Genomic DNA, 20,426 nt, shown 5'->3' with positions numbered 1-20,426 from the left:
ACCCCACTAACTTTCACCTTGGGTGGTTTAGGGACCTTTAAAATATATTCAATGACTAACCAGGCCTCTCCTATTCTCATCGTGCCTACTTCACATATGTTTTACTCACCAGTGCACGTCGAGCACAAACATGTGATTGCCACCAACCAGGTTCAGGCCCACACCACCAGCTTCAAGGGAGAGCAACATTACCTGTGCAGAGGAAGGCACTTATGCGACAGCTACTTTTAACTCAGAAAGTATATGTCTATACTAAAGATCGTATGGGGCAAACTTCCACGGCAAGCTTTGCGTGTCAAAAGAAGACGTGTCGAATGCAGTAAAGTGAACGTTTGCTGCTCCGCGTAAGTAAAACGACATTACAAAACACTACTGTGTTAATCCCGAGAAGCACATCACAGACTGGGTAGGTTTTCATAGTGCAACCTGTTGACCAACGGCCGTACTGTCATATTGCCACAGCCAATGACAGCACAGTACTGGTAGTCAGCTGGTTCTTCGCCGTTTCGCAGTCTTCCCTGATGATGCATTTGCCAGTATCTCTGTTCACAAGAGCATTAAAAAACAAACACTGCAATTCGTTTCCAACAAAGAATAGTTCCCAATCAGATGAAGCAACTTCTGCAGTGGTGTGCTGGTTTTTTAAGGCAGCACCATAGTACCAAACCACTTTCAGAACCGGAAGCAGTGATGAGAGGGCATTTAATGAAACCAACCAGGGTTGCCAGGTCAAAAAGTAAGCAAATAGCCAAGAAATTTGAAAAAAACTATCCCAAAAGTAGCCAACTTGAGCCAATCAAGGACAGTAAAAGTAACCAAAAGTAGCCATGCGTGTGTGAAGACAGCTGCGACGTTTTTATTTAAATGAATAAACGCAAGATCCTTTTAGTGTAAATGTAAACAAGTACAGCAAGAACCCTTGAAAACTGTAATTGCTGAGATTAAAGCATAAATTGTTGACTTTAGCAACCATTGCATGCAGGATGACTAAGTTTCTTCCTGTGTTGCATACATGACGCTCTTTCCTGAAACGAAGTAAAGTACAAGACTTGTTGCTAGATGAGTGTTCCCAAAGTCATTGTTGCTGTGATTCAAGCATAAATTGTAGTCCCCTTCGCAAATGTTTCTTGTGTGATGACGAAGTCCGAGCAATTACTACTCCCGAGTTGCCATCCTCACCTAATTCTAAGAAATAATGCGGACATCTTGTCAGATGTTCGATTCCTAATGTCGATGAGTGAAGAGCGTCGTGTATGCAGAGTGCTTTCAATGGTCCCTTTCTCCTCCCAATTTCAATTTAAAGTCGCGTTCAGCAATAGGCGGTATGCAAAATGAGGCCCCATGCAACAGTTTTCTCACAAGTCCAAGCGACGTATCCAAAAGTAATTTCTTTTGAGTAAAGCAGGGGTCTCAAACACGCGGCCCGTGGGCTGCATGCGGCTCCCCCCACCCCCTCCCTCCCCACCTGCAACCTTCTTCGCTGTCCCCACCTTTGCAACTAAATTTCGTGACTGTGGCCCGCTGGATGAGTTGAGCTTAAGACTCCTGGTGTAAAGCAAGCACCAAATTTAATTTAGGAAGCTGGGAACACGCCTTGATCGCCACGTTTTGACACCACATACTTGAACACCAGCGGCTGCAACGTCACAACACATTAATAATTTTGTTCAAATCGAGGGAACACGAAAGTAGCCAAAAAGTAGCGAAGATGTTTTTTCTGCCCCCACCGGCCTACAAAAGTAGCCAAATTGGCACAGGTAGGCAGGCCCGTAGCCAGGGGGGGAAGGGGGGGGGGGCACTAGACCAGGCCCCCCCTGAAATTTTGGTGAAGTAGGCGTTTTTACCAAAAATAAATAATGAAAATAGGCATTTTTCTCAAATAGTCAAGGTTTTCAGCAAGTGGGCCCCCTTCCCGAAAAAAATTCCTGGCTACGGGCCTGGGCACAGGGCAGCCAAACCTGGTAACCCTGAAACAGACCATCTCAGAGAAGTGGCTCACTTTGCTTCTGCGTTTGCTCTTCACATTGAGGCACCGCGAAATCTAATGAAAAATATTAACAAGCAAAATAAAGGATCATTGTTAATTGTGCCAACAAAAATAAGCACTTTGTGATGCGTACATGGTGGATTGCAAACAACGTCCGCCTAGCTAGGCCTACTGTCCCTATCGGTGGCTGTCAGTGGAGCTGTTAGTGATGGTGTGCACAGCTGTGACATGTTTGTCACTCAGAAATGCATGCTTTTATTTTATCGATTATTAGGGGTGTACAAATAGCCGAACTTTCAAGTATTTTCCGAATAGCGCTTGCTATTCGATTTGATTCACACTAGAATTTTACTATTTGAAATATTTGAACTTTCGGAAAATACATATAAAGGTTTCATTAGCTGAAAATCATATCGCAGCACTTCTAAATGATGCGCGTAAATCCAATCCTCCTCGCGAACTTCGACCTATCAAATGGTTAACGGCCGTCACCGCACTCTGACGTTGTATTAGAAAAGGTAGCTCAATCAGTGCGCAGAGTAGAAAAAGTACACCTTAAAAGTGCAAAGCGCAGCACCTGCTTATATCGTACTTGATTGAATGTAACGCGCTCCCAATGTTTACGATCAAAAGAAGAAAAAAGTTTAAAAACGCAAGCATAATTCACCTTCACAGAAAGTGAAATTTATTCTGCTGGCAGTTCCTTTCCTTCGATGATTCAGTTTTGGATATGCCACGATTGTGTGCCGATTCAAGGGCCGTTACCTTGACAAGCTCGGTCTACACGGAGCTGCTTGAGAACACCTGTAAGCTTGTGATCGAGGTCCGGATATTTTCCCATTCTCGGCCCGTAGACACTTTTCCTGATGGATGTGTGCAGCTGATGACCTTCCTATTTTTGCACCACTCATGGACACAGGTTCTGGGCATGCAAAATAGACGCGACGTAGCTGTGGGCAAAAGAACTTTTCTTTGATATGAGCTCTCATAACAAAAGGGGCGCGCACTATTTCCCCTTCTCTGGCAACATATTTGACACGGACATACCTTAGTTGAGCACGAAATACACCTATGTAGGCTGTAAAATGCATTCCATTGCCGTTTTGATGTCACTACATCTGCTAGTGATGGTCAGCTGTTAATCCCATGAACGTGGTCTCTGTTTTATACTCAATCGACTCGTTTTGCTAAATGTGCTTTCTGAATAATGCCTTGGCACCGCGAAACCAGCCTGCTACATCAAATTCGTCAGTATCACACTAAAAATTGCGGAATATCAAGCTTTCCAGGCTCGTTCCAACATTGCCCCGCATCACTACGCGACAGCTAGCAGCACAATTTCGTTTTCACGCTGCTGCCAGGTCTACGGGTTACCGTGCAAAAGGAATTGTTTTGTTTTTGGCCATGTTTTGCACTACATTTTACCGCAAAAGCATTACTTGGCCAGGTTTGCAAAGTCATGCACTCATCCTGCATCGGCAAAAGCAGTGTGCGAAAAGCACGTGACCTTTCACACCGGAACTGACACCGGCACCAACAAGTGCTGCGGAAATTACTCGCAGCCACAGAGTAGGAGAGGATAATCCGTGCAGCAGGTGAAGTACTCTATAGACTCGAAGGCAGCACGCCCTTTTCCGTCACATCAGTTGGGCCTATACAGCATAGGTTGGCAAAAAGTGTGGAGCTCATTCAGACTCACCTATGAAATATATTTTGCGCTTAGGGCTCACTCGGACTCAGACTCATAAAAATTTTTCTCAACTGGACTCACTCTGGCTCAGACTCATGAAAATTTTTCTCGATCAGACTCACTCGGACTCAACCTTATGAAAATATTCCTCACCCAGATTCACGGCTTGGTCTGAGCCTGAGTGAGTCTGAGTGAGTCGACTCATGAGTCTGCTAGCGTATAATTAACTTTTTCGACCGTCGTACCAATGCTCTTTAAACCATCATCTCACATAATCGGTGCTCTCATTGGTCCCTTTTCATCTCGTACCTTCAGATATGAGTTATCAGTGCTTGCAGTCCCGTAAGGACATCTTTTATTGAAGGATATGATTCACCTACCGCCCACCCCATAACTCACTCCTCTGCATGATCAATAAATATAGAGCTGGTGTATAAACGCTAGTCTGTTGAGGTATACGTGAACAGATGTGAGTATAAATGTCAGCCGAAAGAAGGCTGATACTATTGCTGAAGTTGAGTAGATAGGACCATAGGTCGGCAAAAAATGTGGAGCTCACTCAGACTCACTCAATCGATATATTTCACGTCGAGGCCTCACTGGGACTCAGGCTCACCAAAATTTTCCTCTACTGGCCTCACTCGGACTCAGACTCACTAAAATTTTTCTCAAATGGACTCGCTCGGACTCAAACTCACCAGGATACTGCTCACCAGGATTCACACAGACTCGGGCTCACGGCTTGATCTGAGTCTGGGCGAGTCTGAGTGAGTCGACTCATGAGTGAGTTTGCCGACCTATGCTCCACAGAAGTTGAAGGAGGAGGAGAGGTCGAAGAAATAGTGCCTTTCCCTTTCGCATGTAAAGTGTTTTCCACAGCACTTTGGTTGCACCAAATCATGTAAACAAACACACTTCGGCCTCTGCATTGCCTCATTCTCTATAAGGCAACTGGGAAATGTCACTTAGCAGCATCCCTCCAGAGCTTCACCAAGCTAGCCAAAACAAACGCTTTCATGTTCCTATCTCACAAGAATATACACTTAGGGAACCTCTGCAACTTTTTTTCAGCAATTTCCCTTCGAAGTATTTCAAATACATTTTTAAAATATTCAATTTGATTTGCACTTAAACTTTAATATTCAAATTTGCTCCGCACCCAAAATTTTGCTATTCACACAGCTCTATTATGTTTGTGTATTAATACTACTTTAGCGCAAACTTCAGAGAAAGGAATGAAAAAAAAAAGCACCACACACAAGCGCTAGCTTCCAACTGAATATTTATTATTCAGACACATATTTATAATGATAACTGTGCGCCTGCGCCCCGCCGCTTCCACAAATCATGACTCCCTAAAGTGATAACAAATGAGCTTACAAGATAAAAAGCATCAGTTACATGCAACACTAAAACCTTGTACATACTGTATTTACTCACATAATGAACGCACTCGCATAATAAATGCACCCCCAACTTTAGTGGTCGAAATTTGCACTTTTTTTCTCCCACATAATAAACACACCCCCTACTTCCATCAGCTGCAGTCCTGCGAATCAACGCACAGCGCCTCCTCGCCCGTACATCTTTTCTTTATTTCTTTTTATTATGTCGACGCCCCCTGGTTTGCCCCCCCCCCCCCCAACTCCCCTCCGCCCGCTGCTGCGCACCGTTCTTTGTTTTTCTTTCTATCTGTACGCAGCATGTCCCTCCCTTTTTGTACTCGTTTTTGAAGTATCCATGCACCACAGCAGGATTACGAATGGTGCGAGTGTAGGGACATCGCGGCTCACAAGCACACAGCACGCGAAGGTCACGAAAATGCCCACACCAGCCAACGGTTGCTTTCTGCAAATACGAAACTTTATGGAGACGGCGGCAACCGGCGGCGGGAGCGCGAAGATAGCCAATGCGTTCAGACAGCTTGCAGAAGATAGCGCGATCTACCACTGAAGCGGCGGAGTTTCTGAGGCCGGGTGGGATATTACATTAAAGTGGAGTTGGGCGAAAATAAATGAAATTTAAATTAAAAAAACTATGCCCTGCCTGCACCACCTAAGTATCACAGGCCAAAATCGATAAATTAGATAAAAGAACAAAATGTACTGACAGCCAATCAAAATGACACTAGACAGTGACGCGTGTTCTAGCGTTCTAGCCATTCCAGCCCTACCTTTTTTTGTTCCTGTCAGCCATTCCCACTCCGTTGTGAGATTGCTTTTAGTCTGTTTTGCATTTTGGCGTGGATAATCAGCGAAAATGTGAGCTACACGGCCGGTTTCAAGCTACAGGCTGTGGAGTACACTCTTGAGCACGGGAATCGTACCGCCGGTAGACATTTCAGAATTGACGATGTCCGTGTGCATTACTGGCGGAAGCAGCATGACAACCTGCACACTACAAATAGCGAGCGGCATGCCTTTAGGGGACCAAAGACCAGAAAGTTTCCTGCTGTGGAAGAAGAGGTCTTGGAATATGTCCCGGACCTAAGAAAGGAAGGCTGCGTCGTTTCACACGAAATGATCAGGATGCAAGCGCAAGCCACAGACAGGAAGCATGGCCTCGCGACCACTGCTTTCAAAGCGAGTAATGGATAAACGACATGCTTTATGCGGTGCAGCGGACTGTGCTTGAGGAGGCGCGCATCACTTTGTCAGCGACTGCTGCCTCGTTGCTACGAAGAAAAGGTAGTGGTCTTTCACAAGTTTGTGATACACCTGCGGCGGGACCGATAATTTCTTCTCTTGCAAATCGGGAACGTAGACCAGACGCCATCAATTTCATTATGCCGATGAGCAGGATGGTCAATGAGAGAGGAGCACGCAGCGTGCTCATTAAAACGACAGGCCCCGAGAAGCAGCGTTTCACGGTAATGCTGGTTATCACGCCAGACGGCAGGAAGTTGTCACCGTACGTGATCTTCAAATGGAAAATGGTGCCAAAGGCCAACTTCCCAGCTGGCATACACATGCGAGCCAAAGAGAAAGGACGGATGTTGGCCGATCTAATGGCTGATTGGGTCCGGACAGTCTGTGGACGGCGCCCTGGTGCCCTGCTTCTCCCATCTCTCCTTGTGCCCGACAGTTTTCGCGGCCACCTGGGAGAGAACGCAAGCCGGGAACTGAAGGAGCTGCGCACCGAGATCGCCATCATTCCAGGTGGACTCACTTCGGTGCTGCAGCCCCTTGATGTTTGTGTGAACAAGCCGTTCAAAGACAGTATGCGCCAGTGGTATAACAGGCTGGAAGGCCCATGGAGGGCACGCCCTGACGCCGACCGGCAAGATTAAAAGGCCGTCTGTCGAGCTGGTGTGCTCCTGGATCTTAGATGCATGGCGCTCGTTGCCAGCTGATTTGATTGCAAAGAGTTTTAAGAAGGCTGGAATTGCAAATGCGCTGGACAGCAGCGAGGACGACCAGTTGTGGGAGCAAGATGATAAAGTGGCAAGCGACCTGGATGACATATATAGCGATTCTGATGAAGGGTGAAGGGCAATAAACAAGCTGTTTCCAAATAGTGCAAGCATATGTTTACTGTGAAAGGTAAGCTACCTAACTTTTTTTTTACCGCATTTTTTGCTCATCCCGAAAAAGTTTTCGTAAAATTTATCCCGCATAATAAATGCACCCCCCAACTTTGCTTCGGTTTTTTGGAAAAAAAAAGAAAGTGCGTTCATTACGCTAGTATATACGGTAATAATTCATCTTTGATTTGTGGAAGTGGAGAGTGCAGGCGTGCGGCTATCATTATAAATATGTTTCTGAACAACAAATATTCAGTTGGAAGTTGGCACTTGTGTGTGCTGCAATTTTTTCGTCCCCTGTCTCTGAAGCTTGCGCTAAAGAAGTATCAATGAATTACCAACTAGCCCGAAAATGCACATTGCTATGTTTGTGTAAAATGAAGCAGGGCTGTGCAAAGTGCTTCTTTTTCACTTCTTCACAAGGATACAAAATGTTCTAAGCACATAGCACTGGGGTGCGGGACCTAGCTGGAGCGTAGTCGCTCATTCCGACGCCCATCCCTCATGTCCTGAATAATAGCATGTCAAAACATACAGCCACAGGACACCTACAAACAACTACTACATGGTGTACACATAGGACCGCATACCAGATTGCATTGTATGCTCAGATTGGCCCCAACACTCATCAATGACATGATTGCAGATGTGATTGCACCAATGTCATTGAGATGACATGAAAAAAGGCAAGCACGTGGAAAACCCACATTCCTAGCAACCAGCATGCACAACGACCAGAAATGGTGCTTTCTGATTGGCTTAGTATGCCACTGCACACTGGATGCTTTTGAAAGCAACTTTTGATCAACAGAATATATTTAGCCAGGGCTGATCAGTGCCGGTCTCAACATTTTTTGCAGTATCGCATCAGGCGTTCGCAATAAGACGAAGTTCATCATTGGACGTTGGTTATTCACACGGTTAATCCCAGCCTGAGTACAACTCTCTCCTTCAGCTCCTGTGGACGTTTTGTACTGCTCACAGGAGGCCATGAACAGAATCAACAACACTGTTGTACCTCAAAATAACGAACCATTGAATATAACAAAGCACAGATCTAAAATGTTTGTGGCTAGCTAATACAACCTCGCCACACCATTCACAACACACTACAACAAGCCACTCTGACACTGCGAAAACATGTCATATAAGCGTCTCCATCTTCTCTTTTGTAAACCAGTATTCCTATACATGAAGTGTAAAGCCAAATCAGCACAAAATATGCACTAGCGATGATAAAGATACAATTCCTGCATACGAGAGTATAAACTTACCCATCACTTTTCTTATAGTACTTAAAAGGGTCATGAACAACCCCTCAGGCTCGGTGAGAAAACACATCCTGTGGACAGCAGACACTGCTGTGAACAGCTCAGTCAAATCTTGCGGTCGTGCGTCTGAGAAAATTGCCATTTTCTCAGGTGCCCTCTTTTCATGCAGAGGCCTGTGCTCGCTCTCTTCGGAGCTGCTGGCGCCTGCTGTTTGACTACGAACAGCAGATAGCATGCTATTGGCCAATAGCCAACATAAATCAAGAGTGACGTGTGGATCAGATGCACTTCTTGCCACAGTGTGCCACCATGTGCTGGCACCGCGCTCCTTAGTCAGCTAACATCACACAGTGAGCCACACTCGCAGACAGGAATCACAACGAGAGAGAGTGACTGCGTTTCACCATGTGCACTTAAGGTCATCACGTGCACTGACGTAACTTCTCTCCCCCATATCACCCCTCCCTGTGTAGCCTCCAGCGTGCTCATCAGGATGAGAGAACAGAGAAAGCACTTAAAGCGTGCAACAAAGCCACATAACTCCACTCATTCTTGACGGATTCAAGAAATTTTTGCGGCATGGATTAGTGAGGCAATAAACTCTCGTAATGACGTCATTAGGTGATTACTAGAAGAAGTGGTTCAGGACTCCTTTAATAAACAAAACGAGTGGATTAGTATTGCAACTTTGCTCTTTTCCCAGGTTTAGTCATTGCATCATCTTATGTCATAACTCTATGTACAACAGACTTATCCCAGGAAGAAGCTGTTAAACTTTTCTTTAGCCTTGCCTATGAATAGGTGAGGTTACAGGAAATTCAAGTGCAAAGTGTGTCGCATATAAATAAATCACAAGTTCAAGAGCAACACAGGGTCCACAAGAAAGGACACACCATATGCATTAAGTTTTTTGTCAGTTTACTACACCGAAGGCACAGATTTATGTGATTATGATTCCCACATGCTGCAACAAGACGCCATGTGTGGAGTTATCTCTTTCTTTTTCTTTATCGACAAAATGTACACAAACACCAGTCAATTTGCATGCTACTACTCCTTCAAAGAAGACAATTCTTTATACGAGAAGGCCAGGGTTGGAGTGCTTACAGACTTGGCGCCCAAATTTGTTCTTTTTGAGGCTGAGGTGCTTCACCTGTCATCAGCGACATCACTACATGGCATTGCTTTGTGGCTCCACAGAGTTGCCATTTCTTCGAGCTTTTGGCGAAATCAGGAGCACTCAAAGTCTTCAAAACCCAGGCTGGTGCAGACCGCTGCTTCAAAATTCCTGTCAAATTTATGTTACAAAACACATCCATGACAGAAATTCTTTGAATTATGTCAGATATCGAAATACCCAAGTTCAAATGATAGATGTTTTACTGTACACAGAACTTTGCTATATCAACATTTCTGTATCAACTGTACAGTTAGAATTATTCGTTAATTTCAATCAAGAGATTTCAAGTTATCGATAGTATACTGTATATCATGGGTTCTCACACTTGGTTCCGCAGAACTCAGGGGTTCCGTGAAGGACATTTTAGGGTTCAGCGAGCGGCCAGAAGGAATGCAACCCGCTCTCATTTTACCCCCATTAGCAACTAATATATTTATTTAGACAAGCAAATTTGCATTGCATTTTGCATTTAACGAAGCCATTGCATGCTGCATCCGCACATCGGGTGTGTGCGGGTAGTGAGAGACCTACGAGGCAGAAGCAGTAAAGATTCGTCTAGTGCGCGCCATGAAACTTGCACGATTTGCAGACCCTTGGGGACAGAACGCGCACAGCGCTGGTAATTCATGCTCATGAGCGTTCAAACCAGTTCAGATGACATTAACGGGCACCTCGGCGCTTTATTCGTGGCTCATGGTGCGTCAGAAAAGCTGTTGGGGTTCCCCAGGGCCAGAAAGTTTGAGAACCCCTGCTGTATATCATAAAACATTTAACCACTTGTTTCAGCTGCTCTCCTGCATGCTTTGTCATGTTTGGCTTAGAAACGAGGTCCTATAACAGTATTGGGGTTGGGACCTCTTGATGTGCTCTCTCTTTCCTTAAAAAAAAAAGGCTTATGGTTACGGTAGGTGATACGGCAACTGTATACACTTTGTTTCAGCTCATGATTCTAAGAAGCTGTTCAGGAAATACTAGAGTTGTGTTGGTTAGGGCACTCAGCTCATTGAACTAACGAGCCAGCAGTTTTATCAGCTGATGAGGCGACTCACTGTGGGTCCTCCTCGCTGCTCATTGAATTTGGCCACGTAGGAAGCCCTCTGGTGACCAGGGACGCTACCCTGGATAGTGACAGAGGGGATGCCTCGCCGTTCCAGATGATGGCGCACCAGTGACAAGAGTGAAGTCCACCGAGACACCACCACACTGCACAATGTGCCACAACACGTCACATAATGTACTACGCCAGACCATGCAAGTATTTAAGGAAAATACTTCTTGAATATTTTCTGACACACGTACCAAAAATTTATCCCTGGATTGCAAGAAGAGGCAGAGATAATTAACAAGACAAATTTCAAGCGACGTTCTAAAATTAAGGCAACTTTAAAATTTGTAATTAATCACTTTGGAGCACATCATGGCATGTTAGAATTGAAGGTATTAGGGATGGGCGAATATTCGGGTGTTTCGAATATTCGAACGAATATTACAGTATTCGAATTCGCTTCGATACGAATTTAGATTATTCGAAATTTCGAAGTATTCGAAATGAACGAATATATGTATACATTTGACAGTACATAATCCCCTGTAAAAGTGGTTTCACTGCAGCGTCTGGTTGCTGTGCCGTGAAACAACCCATCCAGGGGAAATCTGCAGTGCTGCGAAGCCACACTTCAAGGTTAAATGTACATATTTCAAGTTTAAAAGTGTGTTATATGGGCTTATATGCACTAAGTATAGTAATTTTTAAATTGTAACGTATTGCACCACTTATAACTTGCACCCTACTGCTATTCAAATCTTGATACTATTCAACGCTGCTTCCACTTCATTCCAAACCAAAAAAGTGACATTCACTCATACCTAGTTCCAATCCTTAAAAATGTTGCGCAAGGGTCATAGCAAAAATGCTCATTCTTCTTAATAATATGCGGTAAATACTATTCGAGCTATTCGATTCGAAATTATTCGACCAAATCACTATTCGCTTCGGATTCGCTTCAAACCTTAAATTCACTATTCGCCCATCCCTAGAAGGTATACATTAAAAAATGTTAATATCCATTTAGCACAGATTCTGTGCTTTCCACTGGCTTTCAGAAATTTGTCTTCAAAATTTGTAGCGAAATACAGTTACCGTATGTTTCTGTAAACACTTCGCTCTGTAGAAAAACAAGTGCTCATGAGCATGAACTAAAATATTACTTCATAAATTTGTATATTCGTAAAATCTGTTGGTAAGCTCCTGCTGGTAACTGTTCCAGAACTAGTTAAACCTCAATACCACAAAGTTGGTAAAGTTGGCAATTTATTCTCAATCACCGAGAATAGAGATGTCGCCGCTTGTTTAGGGATACCGAGGAGCTATCAGCTCTATAAAATTACAATGATGTTCTGTGATAAGGCCGACTTACAAAATCCTTTCTTTCTTCAGTTGGGTCAATGCATAGCAGTGACCGAAATTCAGTAATGGGTTTGGTCTATTTTTAATTTGGCAAGCAACCTCGCAAAACAAAAAACCAGCCCACCACAGATGGAGGTGCGATAATTTAGTGTGCCACCTTGCTTTCATGCGATTTCAGAGAGCAGCTTTTTTGTTTTTGTGGTGTGCAACAATTGTGCATGCTCATCGGACTTCGTGCAGAGCAAGTGATTCAACAGCATCATCGTTGCACCACTCTAAGCAATACACTGCAACCTCATTATAACAAAGTTACATTTGACATGAAAATAACTTCGCTATATCCTAAAATTCGTTATAAGCATACGTTCCAACCACTGTGTCTATTACCAAGGCTATTCTTCATTTGCTTCGTTATAACTAGGCTTGTGCGAACAGTAAATTTTAGGTCCGAAGCGAATTCGAATAGTTTATATCACATATTATAAAGAAAAATGAGCATATTTGTCATGACCCAACTAACCAGCGCAACAATTTTAAAGTTGAAACAAGGTGCATGCATATGTCATTCTTTTTGGTCCAAAGGGAACTGGAAGCAACTTTGAGTAATAGCAGGATTTGACTTTCGGTAGAATGCAAGTGATGAACCTGTAAAATATGTTACGTTTTAAAATTTACTATACTTAGAGCATATAAGCCGGTATAACAAGCTTTTAAACTTAAAAAATGATAAATCGATGTGAGGGTAATACAGTAAAACCTCATTAATTCGAACTCTGCTATTTCGAAATGCCGCATTATTAGAAGGATTTCCTTGGCCCCGTATTTTGCAATGTAAATTTGAGTGGATAATTTGAAGCGGGGGTCAGTACCAGCCCGGTTAATTCAAAAACTTTGGATGCCATGTGCCCATTTCCCGATCCTGATTTAGCCGCAAATCCGCAGAAACGATGACCCTTAGGAGCCACAAGGCAATGCAGTGTAGCGATACTAATGAGTGACAAGTGAAGCATCCCAGCCTCGCTGCTACAAGCGCAAGAAAAAATTTTTAAAAATTGGGGGACGCTTAAGCTTCGCCTTTAAGAGTTGAACACGATAGCGATCACCTGCCCCTAGTGCGCACTTCGAACACAACGAGTGTTTAACAGAATGCGCGCACTAAGGTGTGTGCCTCATGTAATGGGTAGCATGCTTTAAATTAGGAGCAAATATGCGCGAGAAACTTTTTCGAAGTTGCGATGCACCCACTATGTGGTCTTGAGGGAGTACGCGCAGTAATGTGTGTGCCTGTTCTAATGGGTGGTTGTCTTTAAACCACCAAGTCGTTATGATACTGACATGGTGTGACGCCCGATGGCAATGTACGTTTGTACCGCGCAATATTACTGCGATATTACATCTCGTACTGTGACACCTGTATACAGGACGCGTATTTTTGGGAAGTATGAAAGTTACTTTCAGTGCAGCTCCAAGCAGAGGCGTGGCTGTGTGGTAGAACACTTGCTTGCCGCGCAAACGGCCTGGGTTCGATTCTCACTCAGACCCAACATTTTTATTATTTATTTTATTTGCAGCTTTTTCGATTTTTCGGTCACGGACAAGATGATGATTTTTCACTCACAACCAACGGCGCTGACGCCGACACCGACGGCAGAATTTCTGCGATACGAGCTCTTTAATGCTATCGCGTTAACAAAAGGCGGTCTCGTGGTCAACTGAAATGTGCGCTTGCGGAAAAGATGTGCTTCACTGCGACACAGCGGTGACACGCGGGCAGCGTGACGCATGCTTCTCTCAACGTCAGCGCATCATGATTTACTTATTCTTTCTGGGAAAATAGAGAAATTACTAAAGGGTGGTCTGACGGAATTCGCGATGTATGCGAACCTCTGAATGGTGGTTGTTCCGGCAATTTGCATACTTGCCTGCAATGCCTACTTCAAAAACAGTTCGAAAACTTCAGTGACCATCATTTCCACCCAGAACACATCGCGAATTCCGTCACAGTGGTCATTATTAAATTCTTTATTTTACCAGAAAGAATGGGCGAATGGTCGCAGCATGACGCGCTGACGCTGCGAGAAGCAGGTGACATGCTGCCCGCGTTTCACCACTGTGTTGCAGCGAAGCCCGTCTTTTCCGCAGGCACGCATTTCAGTTGACCGCGAGACCGTTTCTTTCCCTCTTTCTTTTTTTTTCTTGCGCTGGCAGCAGCGAGGCCCGCCATTTCCACGGTTTAGCGGCAAAATTGGGACCAGGTATTGATGGAAGACATAACCCTTGCAGCCGCAAACTAGCAGGGACAGTAAACGACCACCTCTGATTACTTCCAGTAATTCAAAGTTCCTTGCATCCTGCTTTTTGTATGTTTAGTTAATTCTAAAACCCGCTCAATTAGATTTTTCACAGTCCCAGTGACTTTGAATTACCAAAGTTTTACTGTATTTTCATTTAAACTTGAAGTCGGGCTTCGCGGCAGTGCGGATTTCTCCTGGAAAGGTGTATTCACGGTATTCGCAGCGAGATCGACCTATAGGTGGCAGCACCGTCACCCCGCTAGTGTGGATACTGGTTTCGTGTGGTGTGTGTAGAAGTGCACGGGGATTCTGTTTTCACATCGTGATTTTGTGTTCCGTACCCGCAGAAAACTCTTCGTTATCGATGGTGAGGTTTTGTTCAGTGCCACAATGCCGCACATACTGCACAGAGCCAGGGATAAGCTTCCATTTTTATCCCACCGACGCGGAACGTCGCCGACTGTGGCTCGTTAGGCTTCGTAACGGCAGGACGCCTTCTAAGTACGCGATGGTGTGCAGCAAGCGCTTCGACGATGGCGCATTCAAGTGTTCGCAGACGAGAAAGAATGGAGAGTAGTGAGTGATAACTTCGCTAATGTGTGCATTTATATACTTGTTGCTGCTGTGCACTACGAGCACGAAGACGGTCGCAGTAAGCGAACGCTCGGGGAAGCTTCCCTGTGCTTTGATTTTCGTACACTTCCGCAGGAAAATTAAGCGGGAATCAATCGAGAAAGAAGAAAATTAATTCATGAAATTTATTCTTTGTCATTCATGTACCGTCTGCGCTGTGAACGCAAAGTTTGTTCGCGCTCGGCTATGAGTCTGTTTAAACGAGAGTCCCCGAGCCCTTTTGTAGTTCGCGCATGTTCCATTGTGTTTACACGGCCGCGAGAACAGTTCTCAGTGTTCCGCAGGGCAAGTACGTGCACCGAAACGCGGCAAGTGTGTATGCGTGATTTGGTGCATAGTAAAGAGTATCGTTTTATGAGCCCTCACTCGCCACGTAAGCGATGAAAATGCGCGAGCGAGTTTATCGCCACTGCTGATCTTGATGAATATATTTTTCTCGCTCGCTGTCTTTTTTAAAGGGTTTTCGCGGAAGAGATTGAGGCCTGACGCACTTCCGACACTGAACTTGCCAAAGCGCAAATTTGACAGGCATAAGCTACCTCGCAAGTACACGGGTGTCTTTGTATACATTTCGCCACACGTTATAATTGCGCAAGGCAACTCAGTTTTGCGATTTCCGTGTCATACCATTTTCTGTTCTGTTTAGGGGACAATTTAAGTACCGAAGTGTCAGACATGACTTGACAGAAATATTTCTCTGCAGTGGGACCAGGACCGTACACAACTAAAGCTCGTCGCGTAACCTATAAACGACAGTCCCGAAGTTATACACCTAACCACAACTCGCAAGTGCATGAGAGCCTTTTTTTTTAACCACCAAGCCGCTAAAAGGCTATATTCACATGAGATTTAATACTTCTCATCTTTAGGACAACGTCGAGTGCACTTTGCAATGCGCTTGAACCACAGAGCGGCACCTACACTGATATGACTGTCGTGAACGGACGGTACGACGACCGCACACAGCACTCTCGACAAGTGCACTCACTGATCTTATTACAGTACATGTACAGCCGATCAAGACCAAATGCTTCTTTACATCGTGTTAGGCATACGTACGAGCGGTTAAAGTTGCACCAACGCAATGGAACAAACCGCCTTTTGGGGCCCTGCATGACGTACGCGCACATGCAAACACAACGCGGCTAGCAGACGACGCATGGAGCAATCCACACTAGGCGCGCTTCAGCCAGTAGCCGCCAGGCGACGACTCCGCTCGATCTCGCGGCCAATAGCACACCTACATTGCAGTGAAACCACCTTTACAGGGGGGGTTACATGCGGTTTATATATGTCTATTCGTTCATTTCGAATACTTCAAAATTTCCTAGAATTTAAATTCGTTTCGAAGCGAATTCGAATACTGTAATATTCGTTCGAATATTCAAAGTGCTCGAATATTCGCACAAACCTAGTTATAACTGATAATTCGTTATATCCGTGTTCGTTATATTGAGGTTTGAGTTACTACAGAAGGTTTCAGTGACAAGCCATCATGGCAGAATTGGCGCGATAGCTCTGCTGGTCTCATACTACCACAGAGCATAGGAGCTGCATTTGTTTTGGCTTCAGACGTCACATGTGGCCGGTGTGAAGAGGATTGCACCAGGGCAGCATCAAACCACGGTCACCGAATCTCAGGTTCAACAAAGGTGACTTTTTATGTAATTGAAATGAGTTTTTTTTTTGTGCTACTGTGCCATTAGAATGTTTCTGCAGCACACTCAGAGTAAAAATGAACCCTTCGGTTACCATATATTGCATAAAAGATCGAATTTCAATTTAACGTTTCGATATAAGAAAGTAAATTGCTCATTTTACTGACATTGTTGGTTTAACTGTATCCCCTTACCAGCAGTGATGAAATCTTTTAGCATTATTACAGTGTACTGACAATCAGGTAAGCGCCATTGGCACTGTTTAGTTCATCGCCTGCAAGAAGCTCGACTGCTCAGCACAAATGTGCCAAGACATTGGCAAAAAGTAGGCAAATATGCAACTAAAGATTAGACCAGTAAAATAAAGAAAAATGCTAGACATCACCTCTTATCTTGGTTGTTTGATTCTTCCCGCACCTTGAGCAGCATGTCGAGCAGAGTCTTGATCTGCAGGCACAGAGAGAAGCACAGTGGCAATCACGGATCTAAGTATGGCTGCAAAGCAAGTCATGCAACCACCAAAACTCAGGCGACAAAAATGAGCAAGCAGCCGTCAGATAGGAAATGCAACGACAATGGTATTGCGAATCACTTCTGCGCAAGTCCAGAAGGTGGAGTAAGGTGGTTCACGAAAGGAAAATGTCAACTACCATTTGTAGCAGTTTTTTTTTTTTTCAGAACAAAAGCTGACAAAAATTCAAGCAGAACGCTGATATGTCATGCTTGTTCTGTTCATGACAGCGCTTTCTGCTGGAAATCAGTCTTACCAAATTATTCTAACTGCTATGTCTCCAATTCTGAGCCAGCAGGCATAAACCATCATTTTCTTATAGTATTGAAGTAGTATTGCAGCGTAACGCAGCAGCATGTCATTATGCGACATATTTCCTAGCAACAGAAACCTGTTGCACATGTATGCTAGGTAGCCATAATAATCAGGAAAACTGAACTGCGCAGAATGCACGGTTGCAATGCACTCAACACCGGTTTCAACAGAGGAAGCACACATCCCCAAGGTGCTCCAAGAATGTGTTAGGGAGCCAATATATGTAAAACTCAATGCCATTAAAGCTACTGGTAACGCTGTCGTATACAAAATAGTAGTATGTCATACATTAAATTGTAGCGATATTAATTCATATTCAGTATTTCATAGCATGGTGTCTCTAGACCTCCCTATTTCTCATTAATTTGAAGTGCTCTCTTGTGAGTGAAAGATACTGCTGCCCATTTCGCATATAAGCAGCACACAAAGACAAGCCTTGTGACATGGTCACAAGCAATCAGTAGCGCATCACACAAGCCATAGGAGTGCACTATACTTGGCGACAGCTTATCTTGACAGCGCAGCGAAGGCTACGGAGGCGGGGATCCTGCACATTCCGGTTGCTCCGCAAGTACAGTCGAAGCCACTTATAACGATCCCACATATAACGATCTATCGGTTATAGCGACCATATTTGGGTGCACTTACGATTTTCCTATGCTAACCATTGAAGCTGCGTCCAGATATAGCGAACATTTTTCAAAGCCTCCTACTTTTACAACGAACACTTGGGACGCAGTCGCGGTAAAAATATGGCGCATACGAAGCGAAAAAAAGTTAAAGCATGCCTTCTAAAGCGTGACAGGGGCGCGCGCTCGCCCGTGCCCCACTCCAGTTTACTTGCGACTAAGATACCCAGATCGGCGAGCACCGCACGCAGATTTCGGACGCTGCGAGCGAGGTTGCTCACTTTCCAGGCGTTTCTTCAGTGGTAAAATGGTAGTGAGGAAAAAAAAAATAGTAGGCAGCATGAAGCCTTGCGGTCAGCTTTCGCACGGTGACCTTTCCTGACGCCGTTCTCTGTAGCTATAGTATACGACTGCCTGCGATGAAGCATGCCTTGGAACGCAAGAACGCATAAATGCAAGAAGTGATAACCACGATAACTTTCCATCGCAAAAAGGTTCACTGCGTCGACGCCACAACGTGCCACAAAAAGTCGTCCGTCTTTTCGGTAACGGCAGAGACCGGTCGATCAGTGATTACGACTTCCGCGCGATTGCGGCGATGCCTTCGCGGATAAGCATCAGAAAAGAGCGAAGGCGAGGTGGCGGCCGTCGATAGACGTGCCGTTGTGCCTTATAGCGGACAGTCATCTGTAGATATCTGCTCGGCTGCGCGTGTGGTGTATACCGTACACTGCGGATTGACGGCAGTACGAGCGCGCCATGCTTAGCCATGCTGCCGTTAGCAAGATTGCCGCCGCCGCGTCGTGCGAGACCGCTTTAAAGTGCGCGTCGCTTTGTAGAAACGAAAGTAGCTCGCTGTTGTTGAGCGGCGCGGGCACCGAGAAACATCGATGCACTGACAGCGAGCGTATACTGCGTGTTTGACTAGGTGACAACTGAAGTGCGCCGCGCGTCGTCGTGCAGGGCCGCGAGAGCATCGCGGAGATAGTGCGCGCGTTGCTTGGGAAATGCTTGTTTTCGCTGCGTTGACCGAAGAGGCTAGTCGCCGCATCTGTGCACGATCCGGAGTGAAGCAAGCACGAAGAACGTACAAACGCGCGCATACGATACAGCAAGCGGCCCGGCAGTGACTCCGCGACCCGAGTAGGCGACGCGCTGCACGCAACTAGCCAGGGACGATCGGCTCCACGTCGCGGTACCGCGCTTCGGTGAAACGGTGTCAGCTCATTGCAAAGGCGGTTAATTCACTCGTGAGCACGCAGCGGGCGTCGCTTCACGGCGCGAAAAGGCTTAGCTTGTCACCGAAGGGGTTGTTAGCACTTTAATAAAAGTGCAAAAAGAAACAAAAACGGCTTGGCCGCGAAGTGCACGTTTTTAAGGGCGAGTCCATATACAACGAACTACTGATATAACGACCACTTTTCGCGACACTTTCGAGTTCGTTATAAACGGGTTCGACTGTAGTACGGCAGCATGCGGCTGATTTCGGTTTTGTTTGCTCGCATCGTTAACACATTTAGAATATTATATACAGGAAAAATGCGATTGGGAGAAACATTTCGACTGTTCAGTGCACATTTAGTATTATATTACGAGTATATTTTTCTTGGAGAACTAAACAGCATGTTTGTGGCCACACACTGACCCACTACGTCATGGTCGCCGTGTTTATTTTAGAGCCATGTTTTTTTGCGAAAAACCGTCCGGCGCACAATCTCGGAGGCCATGCAGAGACTTCTGCAACAACCGAAGAGTGGTGCTGCCAACGCAAACGTCTCACAGTCACTGTGGCTCCGTGCGCGCCATGCGCGATGCTGCCACTTCGCGCTCCGGCGGCGGCGGGGCAAGTGCAGAAGGTGCATGCGGGTCCTGCTAGTGCCAAAATGACAAATTCAGGGCAAAATCCCAAGGTTGTCGGCGGCAAAAATTCGTTATATCAAGGGTGTCTCGCGCTATCACTTTGTTACATAGAGGTCCCAAGTACATATTGTCACAGGGTCGTGACGTCGACGAAGGCAGCAGCCGGCGTGTCCAAGATGAAACTCTTTATTTGGCCGAACTTGTGGCCGGGAAATGGAAGGTCAAACAACAGCAATACACACTGTACACTGATAGCGGCAAAGAGAGCGTCGGCCGTCGATAAAACTGCTCACAGCTGGGACGCGCCGTCTTTTATACATCACGCATCGAACTTTCCAGTCTTATCACTGGTGATTGCTCAAGCTCTGGAATAATCTAAACTATTCGCGTCCTGTCCACTACCGTATTTATTCGAATATAGGTCGACCTTTTTTTCTCAAAAATGTTGCCCATAATCAGCTATCGACC

At 45.2% G+C, this 20,426-nt stretch overlaps 1 protein-coding gene across 1 annotated transcript in view; it reads right to left on the bottom strand.

Moving 5' to 3' along the window:
* Positions 1–105: 105 nt before the first annotated feature.
* LOC119385441 (transcription termination factor 2-like) overlaps positions 106–20,426 on the bottom strand; it is a 30,090-nt gene continuing 9,769 nt past the window's right edge. The window contains exons 2-4 of the mRNA XM_037652875.1: positions 17,029–17,090; positions 10,701–10,854; positions 106–192 (exon numbers count right to left, since the gene is read on the bottom strand). Coding sequence (XP_037508803.1) covers positions 106–192; positions 10,701–10,854; positions 17,029–17,090 — 303 coding nt within the window. The remainder of the gene's footprint in view (positions 193–10,700; positions 10,855–17,028; positions 17,091–20,426) is intronic.

The sequence above is a fragment of the Rhipicephalus sanguineus genome, chromosome 3 (genome assembly GCF_013339695.2).
Source record: "Rhipicephalus sanguineus isolate Rsan-2018 chromosome 3, BIME_Rsan_1.4, whole genome shotgun sequence".
Lineage (NCBI taxonomy): Eukaryota > Metazoa > Arthropoda > Arachnida > Ixodida > Ixodidae > Rhipicephalus > Rhipicephalus sanguineus.
This window is presented reverse-complemented; position numbering and strand designations above follow the sequence as displayed.